The sequence below is a fragment of the Anser brachyrhynchus genome (genome assembly GCF_964034855.1).
Source record: "Anser brachyrhynchus genome assembly, chromosome: 2".
In the NCBI taxonomy this organism is placed as follows: Eukaryota; Metazoa; Chordata; class Aves; order Anseriformes; family Anatidae; genus Anser; species Anser brachyrhynchus.
In genome coordinates, this window is record NC_137695.1 from 107998290 (window position 1) to 108024860 (window position 26571).

At 36.9% G+C, this 26571-nt stretch overlaps 1 protein-coding gene across 21 annotated transcripts in view; it reads right to left on the bottom strand.

Moving 5' to 3' along the window:
• The window catches only part of PTPRM (protein tyrosine phosphatase receptor type M), a 477900-nt gene that overhangs the window by 152297 nt on the left and 299032 nt on the right, over positions 1-26571 (bottom strand). For 9 of the 21 annotated variants that reach the window (XM_080579383.1, XM_080579382.1, XM_080579366.1 and 6 more), the window contains 3 exons: positions 24238-24312; positions 7708-7840; positions 479-508 (listed from right to left, as the gene is read on the bottom strand). In XM_080579383.1, coding sequence (XP_080435509.1) covers positions 479-508; positions 7708-7840; positions 24238-24312 — 238 coding nt within the window. The remainder of the gene's footprint in view (positions 1-478; positions 509-7707; positions 7841-24237; positions 24313-26571) is intronic. The other 12 variants (XM_080579375.1, XM_080579374.1, XM_080579373.1 and 9 more) reach the window with 3 other exon arrangements.

A 26571-nucleotide genomic window follows, 5' to 3' on the forward strand; every position in this document is an offset into this window, starting at 1 on the left:
CCTTTTAAATCCACCCCAGTAATGGCAATGCATGATGTTTTCGCATGATCATTATTCATGAAAAAGTAGTATTAAGTACATAGCAACAAACGGAAATGCTTGTACATCTCTAACCAATGGTATATTTTCATCAGGACAAATAAGAAAGAAACCACTACATAAATTCTAAAAATTGTTACTTAGGCATGAAAATTTCTCATAGACATGGTGGTGATATTTATACCTACTACTTTTTAATTAAGAAAATTCATTATGTAACTATATTCAAAGGACTCTAATGCACAGTATGAGACATAGAAACTTCTGTAAAACTAAGTATTTCTTTACATTATTGACCATGCTGTTTTTTTCTTTTTATCTTGGTAAAATTTTTTTAAGGTTTGGTTTTCATAAAGGAACTTGCAATTTTAGCATTCACTAATTGTGCATGGAACAACGTGGCAGAAAGTGTGTCTCTGATGTCAAAGAAGTTACTTACAGGTAATAAGTGTAGGAGTGATAGCTTCTTCTGCCATGATGGTGGAAGGATTAGGCAGTGGTGGAAAAGATGAAATGGAAGGAAAGAAAAGCCAAATATTAATGTATGAAAAATCAAGATGAAACTGAGACCAGAACTGATGACACAAATGGAAGGTAGCAAGAATGCATATCTGGGCATATCATGCAACATGTCTGGAACAGACAGATGACATATCCATCTCTATAAAACTTTAAACAATACAATACATAATACGTCTCCAACTGTTGAATCAAATCACTTTAAAGCACATCCACTAAGTAATGTTAGATATTTTATGTATATTTTCCCCTGCATATAATACATATACAAACACTCCTAACTGAAGAGATAAATCACCTTCAGTTTATATTTCAACTAGATTAGGAATAAGTATAAGGAATTTATTTCTACATGTTAGAAATTCAACCATAAGGAATTACAGAGTATACATTATTTAGCTTCTTTTCCTGTCACAAGACTACAGAATTTTTGGATATCCCTTTACTTCTTAAAGAAATCAGTTGACATTGACACTAGAACTTGCTTCCACAAGGGAAAATCAATGACAACAAGGAAATAAATTTCAGCTTTTTAAATAACTATTTAAATTCTGAAGAAAAAATTACTTCCTGGTGCTTTCCGTCTACAGCTATATCCGTAATTGTTATTACAACTGCCTTTAAATTACTTCACATTGAGTGAAAACTTCCCATGTTATAACAGAAGCAGAACGGCTGTCCTTATTGGTTAAAATGATTTTGGTGGTATTTCCTTATGTGGCAGAGGAAAACATAAGAATTGATCGTGTATCCCTGTTACTTCTGCCTATGTGAATGTTACAGAGAAGAAGCTGGAGACCTAGCACCACAATCCTGGGAAAATACGAACCCAGCCTGTCTTTCCTGCATCACCTCTTACACAGCCAGACCCTCCACCCAGACACGGACTGCATGAACACACGGTGTATCAGCACTCCAGTTATGCTTTTCTGCTTTACATCTCTCCCTCCGTTTTAAGTCTCCTGCAAGTAGGACTACAACTCTCCAAAAGGGCTAAGTTCCAACCTAAATGAATTCCATATATTGAATTAAAAAGAAGCTTGAGATCTTAAAACATTTCAGAGCATAGTGTCAAGCAGCATTCACATGTTGGTAAGATAAAAGACTGAAAGAAACCATGTAGGCACTTTTAATTTTTAAGCATATACATACCGCCCTTTGACTACAGAGGAAACATGTAAACAGGCCTTGCAAAGGACTATAACTAATGTTAACTTGCCTCTAGCTACATGCTTCAGGCAACCCTTTGAAAACTAGGCTTTCATCAAACTTTCTCTCTCATCTTCTTTGTGTGAAGATGCCGTTAGAGATGTTTCCCAGTTTTCATTCCCATTTTTCTGATGAAACAGTATTGTTCAAACACGAGAGGCTAGATATTGAATATTTAATCACGTGGCAATCTGCAAAAATGTACACCTGTTAAAACTGGGTTTTGAAAGATGTCTAACAACAGAGTAAAGGGAAAGCTGCAGAAACAGTTGTACACTTCTTCCACCAGCACATATTTCCTTGCCTTCAGTAAGGAGTACAGAATCAGATCCTACCAAAGCAGTTCAACCTATCTGCTCTATTAGCAAAGGGTTGTTTTCATATCTTGTTCAGACGTAATTATATCCCCCCTGCCCTTCTTTTCAGAATTACTCATTCTCTCACTCATTTAGAAGCTCATGACACTGCCAACCCTATTTCTTGCCATATGTTGCCATTGCAGAGATTTAATGTAATTAGTACAAATGTTCTCATACTTCTAGAAGATGTATAATAATTTGAGAAACAACAATAAATACAATTAATCAGAGAAGCACTGCTGGTACTTAAATGCAGAATTCTGCCAAATACATTATAGAGATGAATTCTGTGTGAGAAAACTACTAAAAATCCAGGAGCTTTAATTTGTGTGAAAATGTCCCATTAACAATTTGTGTAAGATGAACAAAATTAAAAGTCTCAAGCTCCAGTTATTCTTAGAATACTACAGTTGTGAGATTTTCCATATGAAAGTCCTTGATAGTCATGGTTTTTGAGTCTCAAGAATACCAGACACTGAAAAAGCAACAACAACAACAACAAAAAAAAACCAACAGCTAAAACGACTTACGTTTGAAACCTGCATGTAAGAAAGTTTTAGACTTGCAAGTTCTCAGGCCACATGAAAAAAACACCATTTCTAATTGAACAAATGTAGCATTTTAAAGAAATAAGGACAAGTTCCATTTTACTTCCTACATATAGTATACAGACTTTCTCTCTATATATGTATGAAAAGTGTGGAAAAGTCTCTTTCTGTAGAAGAGTATGACCCAAATAATTTGGCCTTGGCCAAATTTTCTTCTGTACAACCATGCATAGCTTTTCAGTCACTTTCCATTAGAGAGGTTATTTTATGTCAATAAACCGTTTCTGTGTATAGTGAAAATATAAAGCACTTTTATATCCTTTGGGACCAAAGACATACATAAATTTCATAAATATTACTTGTAGAATAAGGCCTCTCTATAAAATGTTATCAAAAGCAATGCAGCTGGCCACAGGAGGATTGTCCCACTAGATGGGAAAACTTCTGGAACTGTGTAATTACCACAGTGATTTCTTTCATTGTCTCTCTTTTGCAGCTGGCCTAGAGGGGAAAGCAGGAGGGCACTGGGAGAAAACTGGAATTGTCCTTCAGCCCTATTATCTCCAATTTCCATCCTAACTACTTGAAATTGTTGGCAAAGGTGTATAACTGAACAGCCTGATTTACTACCAGGGAATTGGACCAATGCATTCCCAGCCCAGCTCCACCGAGTACAAAAGCATTCCTTATCCACTGCCAAGAACCAGGGGCTCTGCATTAAACAGATGCCACAATTACATACATTAGAAACTACTGGAAGGTTCAGGCATAGAGACAGCTGAAAGCAGAAACTAAAGATAGGCACAAAAAAGCCACCCTTTTTATGGAGAAATGCAATGATCAGACCAACTTCATTCTACAACTGAAGCAGAAACCAATGTAATCAAATTTTAATAATCACTTGCTTGCTGCACTCCCACTGCAGCAGCAAGCAGGTAGCCCAGAAAGAACCTGCTACGCCAAAGACATATATTCTTTTAAGCAAACATCGGACCAATCCATCTATTTTTTCAACTTGTGAATACTTTTCTTTTAACCTTAGCTGAAATTGAATATAAAAGCAAAACTATAAAAAAGAGAATAGAATAAAAACCTAAGATTCTGATGTTTTGAACTCCTGATTTAATTGCTATTGGTTTTCCAAAGGCTGTAGGAACAGCTCTCTCATTTCCACTGCTCTACTTCATGTTGACCAAAAGGTGAACTTGCTGCATTTTTTATTTTTTATTTTTTTATTTTTTATAAAGTCCCATGCAGGTGTATCAAAGACTGGTAGAGATCAAGGGCCTTGCCTGAGATTTTATATTCAGGATCAGATACAAAATCCCTGTTACTGTGAAGTAACATTCTGGAAACACGTGTATTGGTTTCCACTGACTTTGTGTTAACTCTTATATGAGAGATTCAGAGCACAGCTGAGGAGAGGAAAGCCTCCTGGCTTTACTCTGACTTCACAGAGAAGAATAATCTCATTCATATGACCATAAGGGTATCAGGAATAGCTTGCAGGTTGTTAGTTTACATTACATGACATCTTTATGCAGGAATGTGGTTGAATGAATAAAGGAAAAATAGAACAAAACAGATAAAGAGCACTGAACAACTAAGCAGGGAGAAAAACAGTAAAGTACTAACATTCTTAACCTGATCCAAGTGATGGGCACACAAATCTGGTTTACTTTAGTCAAAAGTGTAATTGTCCACACGGGAAATATTTTAGTGACCGTGCTATTTCTACCCTCGCCACTGACTCTACACCGTACTCTGAGCAGTTAGGCTCCCTAAACTCTCTGTGTCCCAGTTTACAATATAACTACCCCAGAAGACCATTATATAGTAAAATTAATAATGGTGACTAACGACTAGTGCTGTTTGTAGAACTTCTGCACCTACAACTTAGACTGTGACCATATCCAAAGCATATCTGTGCTGCACTGAAAACTTTGCTTTGAGTGTTGGTCTGGTCTTTTTGCTACTGAATTAATGCCCAAGAGGTTGATCCATGAAAACCTGTGGTGCCTGGCATGGACCAAGCAAGGAATGGTTGCTAGCTCAACTGAGGTAGCTGTTAAAGGAGTATGTTGGACAAAGACATGGTTATCAAGTACAAGGACACTGCTTTCCAAGTCTCTTGACAATGGAAAGAATGTTTTGCAATTAAGTTTATTAAGTACTTGGAGCCCCAGAGACAGAGCAAATTTAATCTACTGGTGAGATCTGGAGATCAAGTCTACAAAGACCCAGTGCAGTGAAAGAATGAAGTAACAGACAGTATATGCCTTGGGATATGCCTTGGGTTAGTCAAATGTGAAATTACTGTAGTAAACTGCAACCATGGCAAGTTTCAGAGCACGTAGATTCAACATGGTAAAACCTAGCTAGCATTGTAGCCCAAAGAGTCTGCACGTAACAGCGCAGTGAGGAAAGTGGTTCTTAGGGAAAAGTTACACTGAGTTACAAGGTGCTATTTTACTTTTTGATCAGTTCTTTACTCCAGTAAAATTCCTTATAAAGTAAATGAAATAAAATGATGAAGTGCAGTAGTCAAATGATATGCTACCTTGATAAGATTGTTTCACAAAGTAGCACCTAAAGCGTCATAAAACTGCAAAAACACTACAGTTACACTAAGCTCGCAGCATGATTTACACATTTTCTTCAAATGCATAATGTATACACAGTAACTGAACCAAGGTGAAACCATAGGGGCTCTCAGCCGCATAGTGAATTAATGCACCAATAACAATCTATTGAATAATCGGTTCATCTTTTGCTTAAGTCGTGAGTGTAATTGCATTCAAGACCTTCTATGCTACAGCATCTGCTTTAGAGGCCTGGAACACAATATTCCTATCTCCTGATATTCTCATTAAAGCCTAGTCACATCCCGTTACACAGATGAACCATTCTTACTTTTTAATATTCACCTCAACTCATTTTATAGTTTTTGTTCAAGGCTGTAGCATGATTGTGGGACGTATTTAAGTTATTTGTATAATTCTTTCTGCAGTGCACAATGAAATTGTGCATATTTGGTAACAGAGCTCTTAGATTTGGACTTTCAATAGTTTCATCTCTGTCACCACCAGATTTATTCCAAACCCCAAAGAAGTTCACATAAGGAACTTTTTTCCTAACAACAGAACTACTATGAATAATAATTACTGCACTGTGGTAGACAGAAGAAATCAAGTATCCTTCTGCATTAACATCCAAACACTCAGGATTTGAGCATTCCTGCCTCTAACAATTAGATTATCAAAGAGCTTTTCCCTAGTGAATAAAGCACGAGCCAGTATAGCATCCATTCAGCCAGAGAGCCTAACATCCTGTTCAGAATGAAACTATTTGGATCGTTTTGCAATGCTCTCATTTCAAGATTAAAAAGAACTTGTGTCTTGTGGGTGAATATATTCTACCTTCGGTGCAGATGCTTAAGGAGAGGCGCAGAAGGGGAAGAGAGAGAGTTATGAATGCTGGTCAGGAATTATGTGAAGAAGGACTGGCCAGACAATGTGAGAAGCCTTCCTCACTGCATGCCAAGCGCTGTCTCTGGCCCTAGGGAGGACTTTGGGAGTTCAACTGTTAAAATGGAAGGTATGAATGATGCAAGATATCAGAAGTGGGAAGAAAAAAAAGTACTGAAAAATCAGAACAGGTTTTAACTGCTACACTGTACTTTATTGAGATTTGGTTACTGGCTCTATTTCATTGCCCCAGCCAGACTTACCCTGGGGCTTAAGTCTCAGTCTCTTCCATATGGCAACTTTTGACTGCTTTTCCTACCTCTTGTTGTGACCTAGCCTTCTGCCCTGACCACAGATCACCTTTCCCTGCATAGCACCCTTTCAACCTCGTGGCCCTGCTTCTGTCTTCAAGGGAAGCGAAAAGCAGCTACTTCTGTTGCTAGCCCTGAGGCACTGCCAGGCAGCTGCCTCCTTCACTGCGCACCTCCTGTGTTCACATTCTGGAAGAATTTCAGGCAGCTAAGGGGTTTGGTCTATCTCAGACCTGCCAAACTAGTTAACATACAATTAAATCACCGAGTGCTGGGATGAGCAGAATCAGGCCAAGACTGCTCACAAAGGAAGAGGAGGGAATAATACAGGGTGAATAGCAAGGAGGAGAGGGGATATGGGACAGTAAGATGACTGACAGATATGGAAGGAAAATTAGTGACTCAGGCCCTTTGCACAGCTCACACACGTCCTCAGTCCCACCTCTATAGCTGCAAATCTCATGTACCTCCAGATACAACCTAAAATCTTGACACTATTAATGAATTTCCCCCAATCTTGACTTAGCTTCTATCATCACAAGTATTTTTTTTTTAACCTGTACCTCCTCCCTAGCAACAAGATATTTTATCCTTTTTTTTTTTTTTCTTTTACAGTGTTGCAAAAGGCAACCAGATTTAAAAGCCTTACATTTCTAATGCTGCAGCAGTTTTCAAATGATTTTCAAAATGATTTTCAAAGCAAAACAATCTCAGTGTGTGCGTGTGTTGAACCAGCATTTGGAAACATTCAGCACCATCATAACATTTTCATTTGTTTTCAGCGAATGAAGTTTATGCAGAACAACACAGACCCTATTCTTAGCACAAATTACCTTAGCTCTAGCTCCTGACTAAGGCTTTCTTTTACAGTCAAGAAAAAAACTATATCTAACTTTCAGCTGATCTGTTGGATAGAGTGGAGACACACCCTTTCAGGATAGAGATGCTGTTCTATTATTAGAGTCCATCATGCAGTACTAATGCATAAAGTGCGAGAATCATTAACCTTCAGTTGTTTTTCTTTTATAACAAAGCCACAAACATTAATTCATAGAAAATGCTGTGGGATGAAACAGATATGGTGGTTTTATAAAATCTCAACGAAGCTTGGAGGGGTGGGAGGGAGCAGTACTTCCTGAACTGTGACAAAGGGCACTAAGGTGGCTGGGTACTTTTGCCAACATCAAACTGAGAACCGCTGTAGGAGATGCTGTGATATGAACATGTACATAGAAAACATCTACTAATCGCTCACCTTTTCTTCATTACCAGCACAACCCCCAGAAATATAATGACGAACAGCAAGATGCCTGCAATGACTCCAGCAATTTTAACAGTGTGGTCGGTCTGCTTCTCAGGTTCTGGGTCCGGTTTTCGAGTGGCAGCCCCTATGGAATCAGTAACAGTGAAGGAGGGAGGAGAGAGAAAAAGAATAAGGATGTTATTCTTTCAGTTCTAATGTATTTAACCTACCGATGTCATTAATCTTACCCAGGGCCAACAGATACCAATGTGTGCGTGATTTTTCTAGAAAAAAAATCTTGCTTTCATATGCATTGACAGGAATATAATTCTTCATATTATTTCATGACATTTTCCTAGACCACATCACAGGTGGGATACCACAGCCAGGCCTGACCCTTTTATAAGAGCCTCTTCACAGATCCACAAATTTCTGTATTTTTATTATCTCTTCTGCCGCCCTTTTCTTTCTGTCATTTAGAAACTTACTCACAACACAATAACTATCCTAAGCCTTTAACCAAATTTGATTTGCTGGAACATTTTGCTCAATTATTTTTCATAAATGAAGCTGTAATTCCATAACATATTAGCTTAAACACCTGGAAAAGTGAGATAAGCTCATTTACCATGCATTTTACCCGCAATTGTTTTTTACACAATAGACTTTTTTTTTTTTGCCTTTGGAAATCTAAATCTAGGTCACATCTGGTAGGCAAAAAGACTCCTTCTAAGCAATTTATTCACAAAGTGGGAAGCAGCTGATGATCACACCACTGGCACCCACATTTAATATCTGTTTAAATGAGATAACCAGTGCCTTACAGCAGCTACTGTCTTAGCTCTTCCAGCTTCTCCATTTAAAAAAAAATAACATCGTTTGTACTGTTTACTGTATAATGTGATGGAACGTCAAATCCATGTCTGATGAAATATCCATTCCCTCTACTAAATGAGTTCAGGATGAAAAATGTTAAGGAAGCAACATTCAATTCACTAAACTGAATTTATTTTTTTTATGGACTTCCATTTTTTTTTAATCAAAATGTGACAGTATTCATCATTTGAGGCACCATGCCATAAAATGGACACAGGGATTTATGTATCACTCTCCTGCTATAGCTTTTTTTGGAAAAGGGAAAGAGGAGTAAAGACTAGCTGAAGTCTATTATTTTAAGACCACATTCTTATCTCACTGTCTGGGTTCCACAGAGGTTTGAAAAGCACCAAGTGCATTTTACTTTCTTCTTCATTTCTTCTTTTTTTTTTTTTTTTTGGGGGGGGGGGTGAAGAATGCAAATTGGTGATTAATTTACATGCAGACGCATTTTCTGAAAAGTACAATGAAAAAATTTCCAATGTTTCTTCTAATAGATAATAGGATATTCTAAGATTCTGATTGCTCACAGTTACTCTTTTGGTCTACATCTTCAAAACTCCTTACCACTAGCAATGACAGGAAAATCTGGCAATTTGCATCGGTGCCAGGAAATATCCAAACCCTTAATCAAAATATATTTAGAGCTAACTTCATATACCAAGTTATTTGGAAAACTCTGGTCATGGCACTTTGTGTGATCACCAGAGCAGATGATCTGCTATCCGTCTTGGTGCCCAGTGCCACCAGAGAGTTACTTCCATGGCAATACACTGCAATGCTGCATTAGTACAATTCTTACTCCATATGAGTAATGGTAAAAGAACCTGGGTCTGTATTTTCTTCAGTGCATATGTATGCAATTCTATTATAAACAGTTCTATTTTTATTTTCCTTGTGTCGTACATAAACGATTTTGTTAAACTGTATTGCTGTAATTGCACAGCATTCAGAAGTGGGTCAGATATTTAGAAGACATCTAGTGTCTCTTCGTGCAAAAGGCAGCTGTTGAATTGAACTTGGCAAACAGGGAGCAGTGAATCAAACAGTATGATGCAAACAGTAAGAAATGAGATGGACTTTGCAGTCCTCTTTTAAATTGAAGACCCAAGCAAAGAAGAATGCAGACAACAAGAAGCAGTATCTTTTCAGATATAACTTCTAAGACTGGTTCCTTCCTACCATCTCTTCATCATTACCTCCTTCAGGCTACCTCACCCTACTGGAACACTTAACGTTAATGCCTTCTTGAAATCTTCTTTATGGTTTCTTTCCTTCCATTATGGCTTTCAGTGTGAGTTTTGGCATGCTCATCATTAAAAAGAAGTGAAGGCAGCCTTGCTCCATTTTAACCTACAACTCTCAACTACCCTATGCATTTTATCTCAATGTCCTGTCTCTCTTTGAGAGCAGAAGGTCTTCACTTCATCAGAATTTGCTAGAGCCACAAAGAGGAGACAATATCAAGGTCACATTCAGAACACATATGTTTTCTGAATATCACGGAGCACAACTTTCATGAAATGCCATTACCCTCTGGTTAATGCATTGCAAGCTAGGGAATCCACCCCTATTGCAAACTCTCAAAACAAAACCTACACAAACAGAAATATTAAGCCTAACATCAGGAGTCTGAAACTCCCATATTGCATTATATAGTGATTACCCAGTTGAGGGATCTTCATAAATTGTCTAAGAAAATTGCACATAATGCCACCCTGAGGACAAAGTTGAACAGTTTCCCACCCTGATGGACTCAGCCTGACTCATACAAGAGATTGTCTTAAAGTGGAAGTATGACGTACAACCCACCTTTTAAAAACTCCTATCATTAAATATTACAAGAAAGTTAAATTGGCATTAACTGAATTCTCATTTGGTCTCATTCAGCATCTCAATGATTCCCTAAAAGAATGTTGCTCCTTTCTTAGCGCCAGTAGGTTCCACAATCCTCTTGGGTATAAGAACCAGATTGGTACTGCCTCTTTATTTGGTTTGGTTTTGCCCTGATGAAATTCGACTAACCCACACCACCTAACATTATACTCAAGAGCTGCTGCCCCAACACTGATTCTTCCAAGTATTTAATAGACATACTGTAGACCATGCAATGTTAAACCCTTAAGTACATTAGCTATGATAAAAGCTGGCAGTTTACTTTGGTTCTTGTCTGATAGGTAGTTTTTGATCCAAAGTAAAACCTTGTCTCTCACCTCAGTTACTTAACTGACTTTTAACCTGTAGCCACACAAGCAATTGCATTGGCACTATGGTGAGAAAGGCAAACTGTGTAAGGGGATCCAAGCAGCTAGGAGCAGTAGTTCTGAAATTCCTTTTGCCACTTGATAAACTGCAATGGCAATTCATGCTTTTAGTTTTGTTTGTAAGGTTTCAAGAGAGATTTGGAAAATGACTGTTGCAAGTTTAAAAAATTATTGTGTTTTTTCTTTACTGTGCTGACAGTCCAAAAAAAGCTTAGTGAAATGTAATCTTTCTTTACAGCATTAGCATTAACTGTACTCTGTTGTACCATGATATTATAGTCTTGGCATTTTATTCTATTTATTATTGTTGTTTCAACCAATTTGTCTGATATAGCCATTTTTAAATTCCTTGATCACACTACAGCATTTAACATACCGATGGACTCCTGCATCTCCAGCAGAGCATATGTTTTTAATGACAGAATGCATATTGTTGCCAACAGCTGAGTTAAGCCCACTGCATTTTCCTTACAACACTGGACCTAATGACTTACTGGTTTTTGTTTGCTTGACTTTTAACCTTCTGGTTCTACCCGGGTCCACAGCAGCCTGACTTTAAACCTTGCACAGTAACCTCACTTGTTTCCTCACTGAGCCTGTCTGGGCTAACAGCGTCAGAAGAATCAGAACAAAGTGACACATATACTGTGGTCCCCCTCTGGAGAGGCAATAGGTCAGTAAAAAGCAGTGAGTGCAGGACAGCTCAAGGGAGCTGCTTAGGAAATGAAAGGACAAGGAAATGTTTCCTGACAGTTTAAAAAGGATTAAGGTGCTGACTTCAGAAAGTCCTTACTTGATGAGAACAAACTAGAGTGCTTCCTGCCAGAAGTGAAAAACAGAGATACACTTATAGACAAACCCCAAGATGCTACAAAACCCAGTGAACTATTTCCTCAGGCTTCCTGCAGTGAATTAACTGTAAGACAGTAACAATGCTTGGTTCCATACCCTTAGATATTTACCCTTAGTTAATCTCAGACTTTCCAATTTTCCTTTTCCTTATTTATTCCTCATTCTTTGTGGTCTACCCTACAGTAGCATTTAAAACGTGATTTTTTTTTTTCTTAACTTGGAAAAAACATTCTTCAACTGGCCTGATTTATGACTTTCCCTCATGGGTCTCCTTTTGTTCAGTACCTTGCAATGATTACATTTTTAAGTAGTACTACAAAACACTTAAATATTTTATTTCACTTATTTTTGACATTCAGACCTCTTCTACTAGCTTTTTCTTTATATTGAAATCTCCTTCTCTGAAATTTAGTGACTACTAAGCCACATTTTGGCATCCTACCTCCTCTTTGGACTGAGATGTGAATTATATTCTCGTTATTAATATTTAGTGTCTGCTGTATAGTGAATTCTACATGCAGTGAAATTTCTACTTCTGTACCATGTGCTAAAATACTTGGTTAAAAAAAATATGTTTCTTTTAAAAATTTCTAGTTCTTACTTAAGGTATACAGGTCTGGTATTAGTATTATAGGAATAATTTGTGCTTTCGGGGAAATGGCTCTGCCACTTCCTTCGGTGGAAAACTTCCTTTTTTGCTCGGAAGGCATGAGTGCCATGTTATTAATCAAACCCAAAACAACACAATAGTCTCTGTAGGTAGTTTAGGGGTAGAAAACTTTGAGCAAAACCATTATTCATTAAAATGGAAGCTAAAACTATTCACTGACTGAAATAGCCAAGCAAAATATAATTCTTTTAACTTACATGTAAGCTTTATTTTTCAAAATCAATGAAAGTTTTCTTCTGTAACAGAAATAGACCTCTACCAAACTCAGCAAAACCTCTCTTTCTCTCTTTGTATATTAACAAAGTTTGTACTTGTTTTTCAATGTTTATTAGTCCCTTCCAAAAACCGTACTTAGAGATGACCAACTGACTGGCCATTGTATAGAAAAGAATTACCATTAAAATAACCCTGGCTCAATAGTCTAGGAGCTGCTAGTTATGTTTACAAACAAAGGAATAAGATAAAAGTAGTCACTACCAAAACGAGATATAGATTGTTTTGTCTAAAGTGATTCTTAAAAAATCCAGACATTTACCCTCCTATTTGAGCAACAAATAACCCCTTCCTTTAATTAACTAGATTGGTCTCCTTTGATTTCTCCCACTCAAGGCTGACCACAGTTGCTGCCCTTTTTACTTCCTTTCTGGAGCTTTAAGCTCTCAAAAGGTACTTGCTTGATAAGTCTCTTGCAAGCCTTTCCATCTGAATTTCATTTATAGGTTTCCCAGTGACTGATGCAATGGGTAACTTTTAAAGGCTTTAAAGTAAGCATAGAGTTAGGCCAGATTGTCCCAGTCTGCACTGAAACTTAAGACTAACTTGTTTTGTTAGTAAGCAGCCTATTCTTTTTGATATCTATTGATCTCTACTACACAGAAACTGCTTCTCTCTAGACCAAAGTAAATGATCACAACTACAAGACTTCAGATTCTTTTGAGGCATGCAATCAAATTATTATGCAGGCAGTGCAATTCAACTCTTATCACATCTCAGCACCTACTTCTAAATTATTTCACAGAGTGGGTCAGGAAATGAAACATTATACCCCCGCATGACAGATACACTGTGATCAGGTGGCTGAAATCATGCAAAATGCTACAAGGTAGAATGGAGGCACAGAAGTGCGATGCTTCCTTGGAACATCCATCACAAGTGTCCCGTGGTCCTTGCCACAAAGTCAGAGACTGAAAAGATCAGAGACCTTGGCTTTAAAGACTCTGCCCACACTATCCATGGTCAACAAAAATTACAGGAGTGATTGCAATAGTTAATATCCTTATTAATCTCTATTATTTGTATGATAGTAGGATCTAGAAACTCTCTATCAAATTGGGAGCCTCACTGTACTAAGACAGTGGAAGCACACGGCTAAGCAATCTTTGCCACCAAAAACATACTATCTAGCTGACAGAGGCTGTAATATGCAGCTGTAGCAATTACAGGTGGGAGAGGGAGGCAAATAGTCATAAGAAAATGTAATATATAAACTCTTCTATGCTTCCTGCTATTTAACTAGCATCACTCATCATTTCCAGTAAATATAACAGTAGAAACAGATCTTTAAGATTATCTGAAAGATGGAATAACATTTTTAAGGACGATATCGGTTAGGGTGTTCCAAGGAAGGAAGGAACATAAAGGTTCATAAACATAAAGACAGAGAAAGCAGACAAAGAGACGCCGAAAGTAAAGGGCTGGGATAAAATGATATATGACAAAACAAGAAAGCACACAAATATGTCTGCGCTACTGGTGTGAAAAAGGGTGCTCCAGAGACATAGGTCCTTCTTATAAATGTTAAATGATCAACATTAGTTCCAATCCCCTATCACAAACTGCAAAATACACCTGACATGGTACAGTTGTGGAAAATGTCCAGTGTCCTCCAGAAGAATTTCCTCAGTGTTTCCACCCTCCCACCTCCACGACTGCAGACAACTGTGCCCTCATTTTTAAGTCTACAGCAGCATTACCAGTGCTATGAAAAGATAAGCCAGCATAACATGCTTTTGATTTGAGCTTCAAGTTAATTCCGGATGCCAGGATTTGAGACTGTCTTGGAGAAGACCCAAAACACATACACATTTCTAGATTAAATGAATTACCACCCTGGCTAGAGTGTTTATACTGTAAGTGACTGGCATTCAGTCCTCATCTGCTAGCCAGCATGTATTCAGCTAACGAAAGTCTTTGTTTTATTGCTCCTGGTAGAACTCCAGCTAAGGGAGAAAGTTCTCCCTCCCCTTCATCATTGTGAGCTTTCCAATCAGTGGTCCTACTTCTCCTTTGAAACTGTATTGCTTCTTTGTCCATATGGTGCAAGTTATGAGGTGTTGTTGGGCAGGGTATAATTTGTGACAGAAGGTGGTTTTGATCTTTTTTTTTTTTTTTTTTTTTTTTTAGTATTCTCTCTCTACTCTATGCCTCAAACATATTAGTTTTGTAAATGCCTCAGGTAAGGTCTGCTTTACTTCTCTTTTTACAATACTTTCCCTTTCTTTTCCTGGCTTCTTTTGGAAATGCTTACGTATAAACTGCTTTTTCTATGGGGCAGGGATTATGGTTTCTTTCTGTCTTGCTGAACGCTGAAGCCATTTAAGCGTTGAAATTGATGTATCCTTGTTCTCCCTCCTATGATGTGTTAGCTCTCACTATATCTATTTTCCTGAATGTCTGAGAAACAGGAAAAACAGCACTCATAATTTAGCAGGAGAGTATCTTATCTGTAATTTATGATCTTCAGTACAATACATATTGCTGTGCAGAGATCTTCTTTCCTAAAAAAGATTTCTGTACTTTCATGAGACAACCATGCTGATTTGGTATATTGTTTATTTGGTGTTTTTTAAATGAAGGAAAAATCTGTCTTGTTAAAAGATCTATGCACAGAAGGGACTATCAAAATAAGGCTCCACTATGTAACAATAATTATGAATTATTAATTTTGTTTGTGATATTCTTTACAGAAATGTAAATATGAGCAACAAAGAATTGCATGAAAAGAAATGCAAAGAACTACTTCACTGATGAATATGACTCATTTAACTGACTATCGAATGAACAGTATCTCTCACTGGTGGATGATTCATGTTGGTGCATGTGAGCAAAAAGACTTTTTTTTAAAAACATCTGTGTTTCTGGTTGTCAGGAATAATAACATTCTTTACAAAACATGCCTAAAACAAGTAAAGCTCCTAGCTTGATACACGTCTTTTGGTCTCACCACAATATTTTTTTTTAATGGGATTTTAAACCAGGTTTCTTACGGTGGATTTTTCCCACGTCTGTGTTTTTTTTTAAAAAAGGACTTGCAAGAAAACAAGTAAGCACGCCTTCATAAACAGCTTATTTTTCTTCAGGGAACAACACAAAACAAAACTTTCTACTAGCTCTTTTTTCCCTTTTCTCTTAACCAAAGAAAATGTAAGTAATTAAAATTCATAAAGAACTTCCTCTCCAGTGGTCATCCTAACAGTTCAAAGCCCTCATTCAAAATAGAAGAAAGAAGGTCAAATTCCTTGCACCTTAATAGCAGAGATCATTAAGAGATGTTTAAGGCACACTCAACAGCAACACCACACCCAGAAATTAATAATCAGTATAGAAAATACAGACATGGTGTATCTTGTTCTTGGAAAACAGTAATTTTCTAAGGAAAAATTATAAATGTTCTTTGCAAACTTAAACTTTCAAATGTCCCTAAAGAGCACTCCCCATTGTATTTTACTTGGAAAAGAATCTGATTACATATTTGTAGGAACTCATATTCTGTGGCCAAAGAAGCAAACACAATGGGGTACATCACAGATCTGCATGTCAACAAAGGGAGAGGTCATGGCACCATATTTGAAAGACAGACCCTCTCTGTCACCAAAAAAAAAAAAAAAAAAAAAAAAAGATTAAATCCTCCTGACCCAATACGGCCTTCCTGACTGCTATGTAAAGAAGAAACTAGACATCTTTACTATCTGCTGTCTGATTACCCAAACACAACAGAAGTCAGTATGACTCCACGAGACGCAAATTTTAAGGTTGACTGAGAAGCAATGAAAACATATTTGCATGAAATTAGGTGTATACATGTAGGCCTCACACTGAATGAGGATGAGGAGGTCCGAGAAAGAGGCACCAACAAGGGAAGGGTTGGAACTGAAGGTATCTCACAGTACTTTGAGATTTAGGGTTAGCTACCAGCTAATACAGTGTGAAAGAGGTCCCACTTGCAGCCATTGGAAGTCCAATAGCATCATGTAAGTCTGACTTCTGTGAATACACTGGAACTTTTAACTTTCCTGCAAGACCTAGGAGTATAATGTACAACAAGGTGAGCTTTCAGACCTAAAACATCTGATCTTATGGTTCTCTAGATAAACTCACATCAACAGTACTGTGGGTAGAAGAGTGACTCTCTCAAATTATCTCTAAAGAAATGAAAGCAGTCAGTCCAGACTGATCCTGTCCATACATAATGAATTTTCTAAGCACATTAGCATCACTTTTTAGTCACTCGTATTCAAGTAGTGGTTAATTTATCATCACCCTCACCATGAGCATTTGAATTTCACCTATTGCCAAAAGTGACCTCTGGCTAACTCTCAGTGTTTTCAACACCAGACGTACTCAGGAAACTATACTGAAAAGTGCTAAGAAATAGCAGATGTCCCTGAAAATTTATTTCAACTGTCATCTACAAACAGGAAAGGTGTGGGACTGAAGCCTGAAGAGGGCTCTGCGCCCTCAGAGGAGGTAAAACGTGGTTTTGCCAGTACCTGGTTGGCCTCCACTTAGCAGGGAAGATAGGAAGTTAGATCACAGCAGCATTTTGGAGCTGACCTACTCACGGTGAAATTCAGGTATAGAACTTGAAGTTTTTGAATGGACTAACACAACAGTGGACAAACATAACTGTTTTATTTTCCATCCATGAATGCAAGGGATCACATGCAGCATGGGAACTGAGTAATCTGGAACTAAGGGTAGGAAGGAGTGATGTGAGGTACTGCCTTCTACTGCTGCTGCCCCTCAGGACTTGGTTATAGGAACATTAATGAACAGTTTCAAACAGAAAGTCAGTGAAGGCTTAGTTACTTTGCCATTAGGAGGAATGGTGTTGGTATGGGTCTGTGTGCAGGGGGCAGAAGGACAACACAGTATAGGAATCCCAGTGGTAGGCCTGTACATCCATTCTGGCCTGTTCTGCCACTGGCTCATAGATGAGGCTGATTTGCATGACCAGCCTCCCCAGCTCTTGTATCCCTTAATGAAGTGCTCTTCAGAAATCCTTCAATAACAGAATTTACTTATTGTTATTCACCACCTACCTGTTTTCTTGGAGGAAATCATAACATATAGCTCATTCTACTTAAAGATATATGAAATTATATATGTGATGATGCATGTGTGGTAAAAATATATACATGCAAGGTAAAAATATATTTGCTATAAATTTATAAAAGGCAGGACAAAGAAAAAAACTTTTTTTAAAAAACATTTCCACTTCAACACTTTTTTTGGGACAGGAAGGTTCATTAGAGGAACTGGAAAGGAGAATCAGCACAAGAAAGGAGAAATAATTCCATGGAGTTCTAAACCTTGTACCAATACAGTATAATTTTTGTACCAATAATTCTTCTGTTCACATTTCAAAAGCATTTACAGTATTGCCAATAAAAAACTGTCCAAACTGAAGCAGTGTTAGACAAACCAAGATCCTAGTTCAGGAACAAGAATAGACTAGGCCTCCTATGAATGTTTATTACTAATTTACATTTCATTTTTCATGTATTTCCTGTAGGTTTTAGGAGTTACAGAAAAATGATGTCCAACTGTCATATTTGATTAAGAATGCCTTAAACAGTCATTTTTTCTCTTCAATCCTTTCCATATCATTTTTAATTATCAATGCATTTAGTCATAAACAGAAGCTGTCGAATTAATTCAACAGCAGCACACTGGAAAACGTGTTTTGCTTCAAAAATATTTAATGTTTGGTTCTGATCAATGACGATTTACATTTTTTCCTCTGTTTCCCCTCTGTTTGTGTTTCTGATGCGAACTCAAAAGATGAAACAGAACCTAAAACTACTGTACTTCTCCTGATCTCATCTTAAAACCATGTGAGACGGCAACTCCCATCCACTTTTCTGCAAAACTATGACTCAACATTCATTTGTACAGGTGCTTTCTATTTACACGAAAACTTCCCAGTGGCCAGCAATAACAGAAAATCAGATGAGCAGAAGGACATTAAATTTCAAAGTTTTTGAAAAATAAAGGCTTGAAAATACACAAGTATATTTGAATGCCTCTCACACATCTCTAAAATCATTTGCTCTTGCAGTCAAACTCCCATTACTGCAGAAAAGGACATTAATATAAAGTCTGGAGAAGTAACTGTTGAAATCCCAACAGTAACTATACTCATGGCTTGCAGAGTGTTGAGATATTACTCTAAGCAGACAAATGCTGCTTAGGCATTTATTGAAATTTCAGTTATTTCAAGGAATCTTAAAGTGAGTGAATTGCTGAAACATTATTTTGCCCAAAGTAGTATATTCCGTCTTTTGATTAAAGCTCACAGTATTACCCTCCACCTTGTACACCACTCTAACCACAATACACTGTAATGTTAGTCTGTACATTAACACAGATATAATCCATGTAATATCGCATTACATGTTTGATAACTCTCCAGAGATACCAACACCAGATTTGCAGTACCCGAGAACTACAGGTTATTTTACCCCAAACCGGTCCCATATTTTCTTTCAAATTAAAATTCTAATTGCCTAGCATTTTATGAATACAGTCAATAATTACAGATGGGAAACATTGAAATTCACAGGTTTTTTCAGTTACTAATTATATCTCTGAGTTTCTCTCTCTTCCCTTGTCTCTCCTTAATTTTTCATTGTTGTACATGCAAAACATGTTCTGCTTTGAATGCAAAAATCAGAGGCATCATTTCTTGATACAGAAATGTAATAGCACACCACACTGCATACAAGCATGTTCTAAATTACTAATATTTTTGTTTTGTTTTGTATTTTCTTCTTCTCTTCCGATTGCTGATGTTGAACTATTTTGGATTAGATATGATAGTGACTGGTACTGCAGAGATGGCAGAAATTTCTTAAATTTGTTAAGAGTTTATCATTGTCAGTTTATTCATATTGTTATTTTTACAATTGGGTTTTACCCCATCCAACCTCAGACAGCCTCAAAGATATTCTCATAGGAAGATTACACATTGCTGAGCAAATAGATTATTTTTTGAGTTAGGATGAATTGCATGGACTTGTCTTTAGTGGCTGGAATTAAATTTTGTGTCAATCTCTTCACTAAAGAGTTGCTTGATATAGACACGTGGCATTATGTTCTTTCAGCTACGGATTGGGACACTCACGTTTCCTAATCAGTTAGTTGTGTACTTGAGGGATGTAATACAGGTACTACAATGACTATTAACTCGGTGGCACCCATCTCTTTAATTCTTCTGAATAAAAGACAAACTCCAGCCTTTACAGTGCAGAAAGTAACTATTTAGGCTATTTAGTCCTTCCTAAAGGATAACAAGTGATTAATATTTTCTTCTAGGTCAAGGGATCCTCTCCAGCTGTTCCCACCCCATGTTTGTAACACCACTAGCTCTGACCATGCAGTGCCAGGGTAGCTGATGAATGCAGATCTCTTTTGCCAACCATTAGCATCAATGGCCTGGGCAGAACTGCTGCTGTGACCCTCTACAATTTATCTTCTCTGCTCTCCTATTAACACAGGAGAGTTGCAAAGATCCCACCATCTCCAGTCCAACCAGTTCAGAGTAACCAGGAGTAACCAGAGCTGACTGGGAGGAGGACCTGAATCCTCAATTAGAGCCTTTGTTTTTTCTGTAATAGTTTGAACACATTCAAAACTAAGGCTGTCAGCTAATTTTAAGAAAATCTTGTATGAATTCTTATTACTGTAAAATATGAACAGGAGTACTTAATATCACTAATAGAATCACATCAGTAACTGACTCCTAATCAGATCAGGCTCTCTACTGTCTACAGCTGGAAAGAGACTGTATTATGTGTTGTTTCAGCATTTGTGAATAGTTATTAGAATTATTTTTAGACCCTCTGTGTAACTGTTTAACTTCAGCTCTTCCTCATCTGCTCTATGGAAAATGTACTTACATTTAGAATTTGAGCTGCTTTGGCTGCACTGTCTTAAAAACAGAAAACCTGACATTTGACTCTGTAATGTACTAGGGAAAAAAACAAAAAGGAGAGAAGGCAACACTAGCTCCCATGCCACTGCTGTATCCTCTTAACATTTTCTTGTAACTATACTGTTTTATAGATGAAACTGTCATTGCAAAAATGACAAATATAACACATAAAAGAACAAAAATGGGCAATAAATCACAAGTGACACTCCAGCCCATTGAAATGCATTCAGCCATCGCTGCAGAAAGTGGGAAGATTTCCTCTTGCTTTACATTCTGCCCAGCTGAGCAGGAGGATCAGGATCCTTGAAAAACTGGTACAACAAATGCTGGGGCTACAAGGTAATAACAGGCCTGGAGTTTCACTTTGAAGAGTCGGATCCGTTCTCACCTTGCTTTCCTTGTCACTCAGCCATGCAATGGCACTGTAATATGGCTTTGACATTACACCATACAGGTGTTTGCTCTCCCTTCAATAACAATGCACAACTCCCACTGATGTAAATTATAATCAGAAGTATCAAGGGAAGAATAAGGTCCTAAAACTGTGTATTCACTCTGAGGAAATGTCCGCACATAGCTTTGTTATTACAAACAGCACTGCAGCGTCAACTAGGAAATCTTGGATTCTCAATTACCCAAAGCAGCACTTCCAGCTTCCATATGTCAAAATACATCTAAGTCAATGCTACATGGTTCAGGATGGAGAAAAATGAATGTGAATGTCTGTCCAGCCCATGCTACTATACCTCAAATTACATTGTAAAGGAGAAGCCACAAATACCGATAAAGTAATTACCCCAGTTCTATTCAACAAACTAGATAAATGGAAAAATGGTCCTTCTCAAATACATGCTGCTGTTTTTGTGTTAATAAACAAACTGTTTTCAGTAATGATGAGACATGGAGCAATAAATCTGGAGGGAAAAAAGAAACAAACAAAACAACAACAAAAAACGAGGCTGAAATTTAATCGATCTATGATTTCAGTTGATGTTTTTCAATTTTACACTGGAATGGCTGATAACAGAATCTGACCCAGACTATAGCAATACATCTCACATATTGAATTCATATCTGAAGAAATCTGTATATTTTATTATGCAGCTAACTTTGTAAAGGAGGAGAAACCAATTAGAATTATTTTATGACTGCTTTTAACATGGCTATATAAAATGCTGCTCATTTAGACCTTAAGGTATGCAGGGTAAAATTCATATAAGCTTTAAGACTGTCAGTATCATTTTAAAAAATCTTTTAAATTCTTAAGTATTGGTCATTCTACAAAATTTCTGACATATTTCGTATCTGATTTGTACCAAGAATTTTATCTATGAAGACTGTATAGCACAGAACTCCCACTTCCAGCTGCATGTGTAATTAACAATGGGTAGTAAAAAGGGCGTTCTATGGAAATCAGTCTTAATAATATCTAGCAAAGTGGTGGCTGCTCCAGTAAATCACAAATGGAAATACTTTAATTTAAATATAAGTAGTTCAGACATATTTCAACAATTAAGAAAATGCCTGAAAGAATGAACATCCTAATCACAATTCCAAGCATGCTATTTTATCAGAATGCAGACAGAACAAAATAGATGAGGGCCAAGTGAATACCAAATATGGACAATTTAAAACTGTTACATGAAATGTCTCTTAGAAAATAGTGAAGCAAAATGCAGATGCTTTCAGATTTCTCAAAACCATACATTTATGATTCAACTTTAAAGTCAAGATCATACGGTCTCCTATAAGTGATAACTTCTTTGTTAATCCTCTAAATGCTTTCAACCATAGAGTAAAATTACGTTTGTTTATTTAAACTTGGAGATTGTATTGCAAGGACTATTATGCTTCCTGTATACATAGTCTTTTCTTTTGGCCACCAGATGTTAAAAGACTACCCTTGCTACGGCCTCCAAAGGAGTACTGAAGCAAGGAGGTGCTGTCAAGATATTTAGGGCAAATAGCAAGTGATCCTATAGCTAGAAGTCATCTTACTTTTATATGAAAAGGAGGAGGAAAGGAAGGACAAGGAGGAACTAATAATTAATTGTTTATAAATTGCATTAGTAAGGGTCAGGTTGAGTTGATGATGGAGGAAGTGCATGTGAGTCGGCTTGAAAGCTAGGCTGTATTATCATGATTTTCTGAAAAGGACAATCTTTCAAAAACAGTAACAATATTTAGGAATGCAGCCAAGATTCTAGATTTTCATTATGCAAGAAACACCAACTTCCCATCAGAAAAAAAATAATAATAAAAAAATCCCTACCCTGCCCTCCCCACCACCAATTACGTATCTCCTCAAATGCTAAAAGACAAAAGCAATTTATTGGTCTTAAACTTTGGTGCTGGGTGAAAAAGCGAGGACAAGGCATTAAATAGAAAATGCTCTGTAATGTTACTTAACAGAGCTGTAAGCCTTGTAGTAACTGCAGTTGGCAATATGATATATGATATAATAAATATATGATTTCCACATAAAGAAGTCATTTTACATGTAGATCCTTTCCACGGTCTGGGAGTCTGTAGAAGAAACGTGTTGGGAGGATGTGTTCCCTCGTGCCACTAGTAAGCATGCCACTAATCCTCTTTTCTTGGGCTGAATTATTTACCTGCCTCTTGTTAACTATTGCAGTATCCAGATGCTAAGGATCTGAACTCGCCTTGTCCCTCAGATGCCCCGGTAGCAATATTTACATACTCCCCAAGTAACTAAGCCAGTATTCTTGAAAAGGGCAATGATTTTATCATATGCTAAATGCTGATGGACTAGGTTTAACTTCCCCTCCTACATATTCCATTAAACTCACCTTAGATCTTAGAAATTATTTTAGTGCTCTTTGTTTCTGTTTGAAAATAAAAAGGCTTGCAAATCCCACAAAAGCTTTACACGTGTTTATTTGCCAACAAAAGTAATACTTTCCCCAAGTTCATAAAGATTTTTTGGTACATTCAGAACTGGTCTTCAAGCCACACTGAGCCCACAGTAATTGTCTCACTTGTGCACTAAGTTTACTTAGACAATTAGGCTAAAAAACCTTACGGATTTGTTCATTTTTATGTCTCACATCACAGGTTATTTTGCTTTCAGTCTAGAACGCATGTATGACATAATTATGAGGGAGGCAGTTTTCCTTTTTTTTTTTTTAATTTATGCATATTTAAATGTTGCCAGAAAATATGACCTTCCCAACACTCTGCAGAAAAAAATAATTAATACAAGATCTTAGCCCTAGCTTACACATGCAACTCATGAACCTAAAATAAATGATTTAGATATCTTGTGTCTTGATCTAATAACATAGAAAAAAAAATTAAACAGATACACAGATATATATCTATATTCAAATTGTGATTGAATTTATGGATGGAGCAAGGCTAGATCTCTTCACAAAATCAGGCTTGAAGGAACATTCCACAGATCACACACACACAATGGAAACATGCAGCGGAGTTGTACATACAGGGATGTGTGTGTACATTTTGGTGCCAAGCACACAATTTAATTTAATTGAGCCGAAGAAAAAAATTCTAAACAAAAAGAAACTTTTAACACAGAAAACTATTTATGAGCAGAGAATGAAGAAATCATCAGGAAAAAGGAGCCAAAGAAAATGAGACAAAAATGGGCATGATAACTTGTCTATACTTGAACATCTGACCTGTTAGTTGGTCGTCGCCTGCAGCAGGGGCGATGCGAATGTATGGTGTTGTAAGCTGAGTCACGATTATCGCAGCTAAGGCAAAGGAAGATTTCCAGGTCAGCATGCATGAGGGAAAAAAAAGCCAGACTGAAGCTAGGCCAGCAAGAAGAATCTTGGTCAATAGTTTATTGTGTGAACTTCTTACAAACAAAAAAGAAAAAAAAGAAAAAAAACACAAGTTCCTTTTCATCCTCAGTTGTTGTTAGTTTGGTTATTCTGCGAATTAATGAGCTTTTGTATGTGACTTACAGGAAGAGGACTCAAAGCACATTATTTACATATAATGTGTTTGAGGAAACTGGAGACTGTCTGGCTTTGCTAGTTGCAGCACCGGGCTTTCTAAGTGAAACTTAACTGCCTACTCAGATTTTTCTAATCTTAACTTCTCTGTGTAATTTTTAATAATTTCTCTTTTTGTTTTCTTATTTTCTCATGGTATATTTTTCCTATATTTCTTGTTAAGATAATTTTCATGTAAAACTTTCTTGAGCTAGCTTAGATTCATTTTTGTTCTACCTGCTAAGGTCTTCATTCTGAAAATACACAGACTAACCATATACTTAACATTCAGCTTACACAGAAGGACCACTGACAGTCATCATGCTTTGAGTTAGGTGTGCATGCAACTGTTTGAGGTCCAAGTTTTACGTGTGTTCATGTTTTACCACTAAGACGAGAAAAAGCTGAAAAACCCGAATTGTTTGTGTGCCTCAAGTATTCTCAATTTTCTGTAACAATCCCTGACTGGTACATACAACTATTAGCATGGCTCACAGTAATAAGATACTACATTTCTTTGTTTGCCAGCAGTTCTATGATTGTCTCTAAATGGTTAAGCACACTATGATACATATATATTAAGAAATATAAAAAAAAAATTAAAAGGTCAGATCCAACATGATGCAGCTGGAGAATGATGCAAAGAAAAAATATTGGAAAATTAAGGAGAAAATTATATGAAAGATCACTAATTTACATAGAACAGCCTGGGTGCTATTAGAAATGTGGCAACGAGTGAGGAAAATAGATCATCTACCATCTGCAGACAATTAAACTCAAAACTGCTGCTGCATAATATTTTGAAATATCCCTCTGCAACACTGAAATGCAGTGTTGATAGTAGCTGCTAGAGTACTGTTGCTATTGGATTTAAAATATTATAATATCCTTTTCTCTCCCATAATTAATGAAAGCCTTCCAATATTGCAAAATTAGAACAATAATGTCTCCCTCTTGAGAACTGGAATCCTAGGAGATAACCAAGATGTCTCTATCCAGACAGTGTTGTAAGTCATATCAGGAAATATAGTCTTAATATAAATCACAAAACACCACAAAGTTGATAGCAATAAACTTGGAGGGGTTTTGGAATGTTTTCAACTTTGTCTGCTGAGATTTTACAATCATTTAGCTTGAAGAAAGAGGAGGTATATGAAGGCCATATTTCAAGCAAAATACGACAACCTTTATTACCACTGGTATGAAAATCTCTTCCTGATTTTTGTTTGTTTGTTTGTTTAATTATCTTGTCAAAAATAATGGGAGTGGAAACCCTGCAGTCTCCACATTTGTATATACACCAAATACTCACAGAGGTCCTAGAAGGCTTTCTCTATAGAAAACTAAGAACAGAAGACTCTGCATCATAAGAATATGCTGTCAGATGCTTCTCCAAACAGTCAGTGGCAAAGGTTCCCTCTGACTTTAGCAGAAGCTGGAGGAAAACAAAACCCAGTATTCTGATCCTAAATTACAATCACAATTATTGGAATCAGGATTTTTATATGATCTCTAAAAAGGTGGTAGTGGTGGTGAATGTGGACAGAAGGGGGCAGAGAATGGGACACCACTGCAGATGTGGTGACTTCTGACCTACAGACAGTAAGCATTTTTGCTACTTTTTCTATTCCATGTGTGGTAAGTCCACAGAGGGGACAGTAGTCTGCTTTTCTCTGGGGGATCCAAAGGGAAAAAAAACTGTACATACAGGTATGATTTATATTGTATTACAATATGTCACAGTCTACATTTTATTTAAATATATATATATATATATAATTTAAAAATATAATAGAGACATTTGGTTTATAAGCATGGTGATAAGTGCTTTACAGAAGCCCACCCGGAAAGTTTAGCACTAGGAGCTATAAATGACTTAGAGGACACTTCTGACTTCAATGTTCTCACAACAACCACTTGCATTATTTTACAGGCTTCAAAAAGGTATTATGAAAAATTCGGAAACAGGCTTTCAAAGAAAAAAAAGTATGGAGATTTGTTTAAAATAAAAGC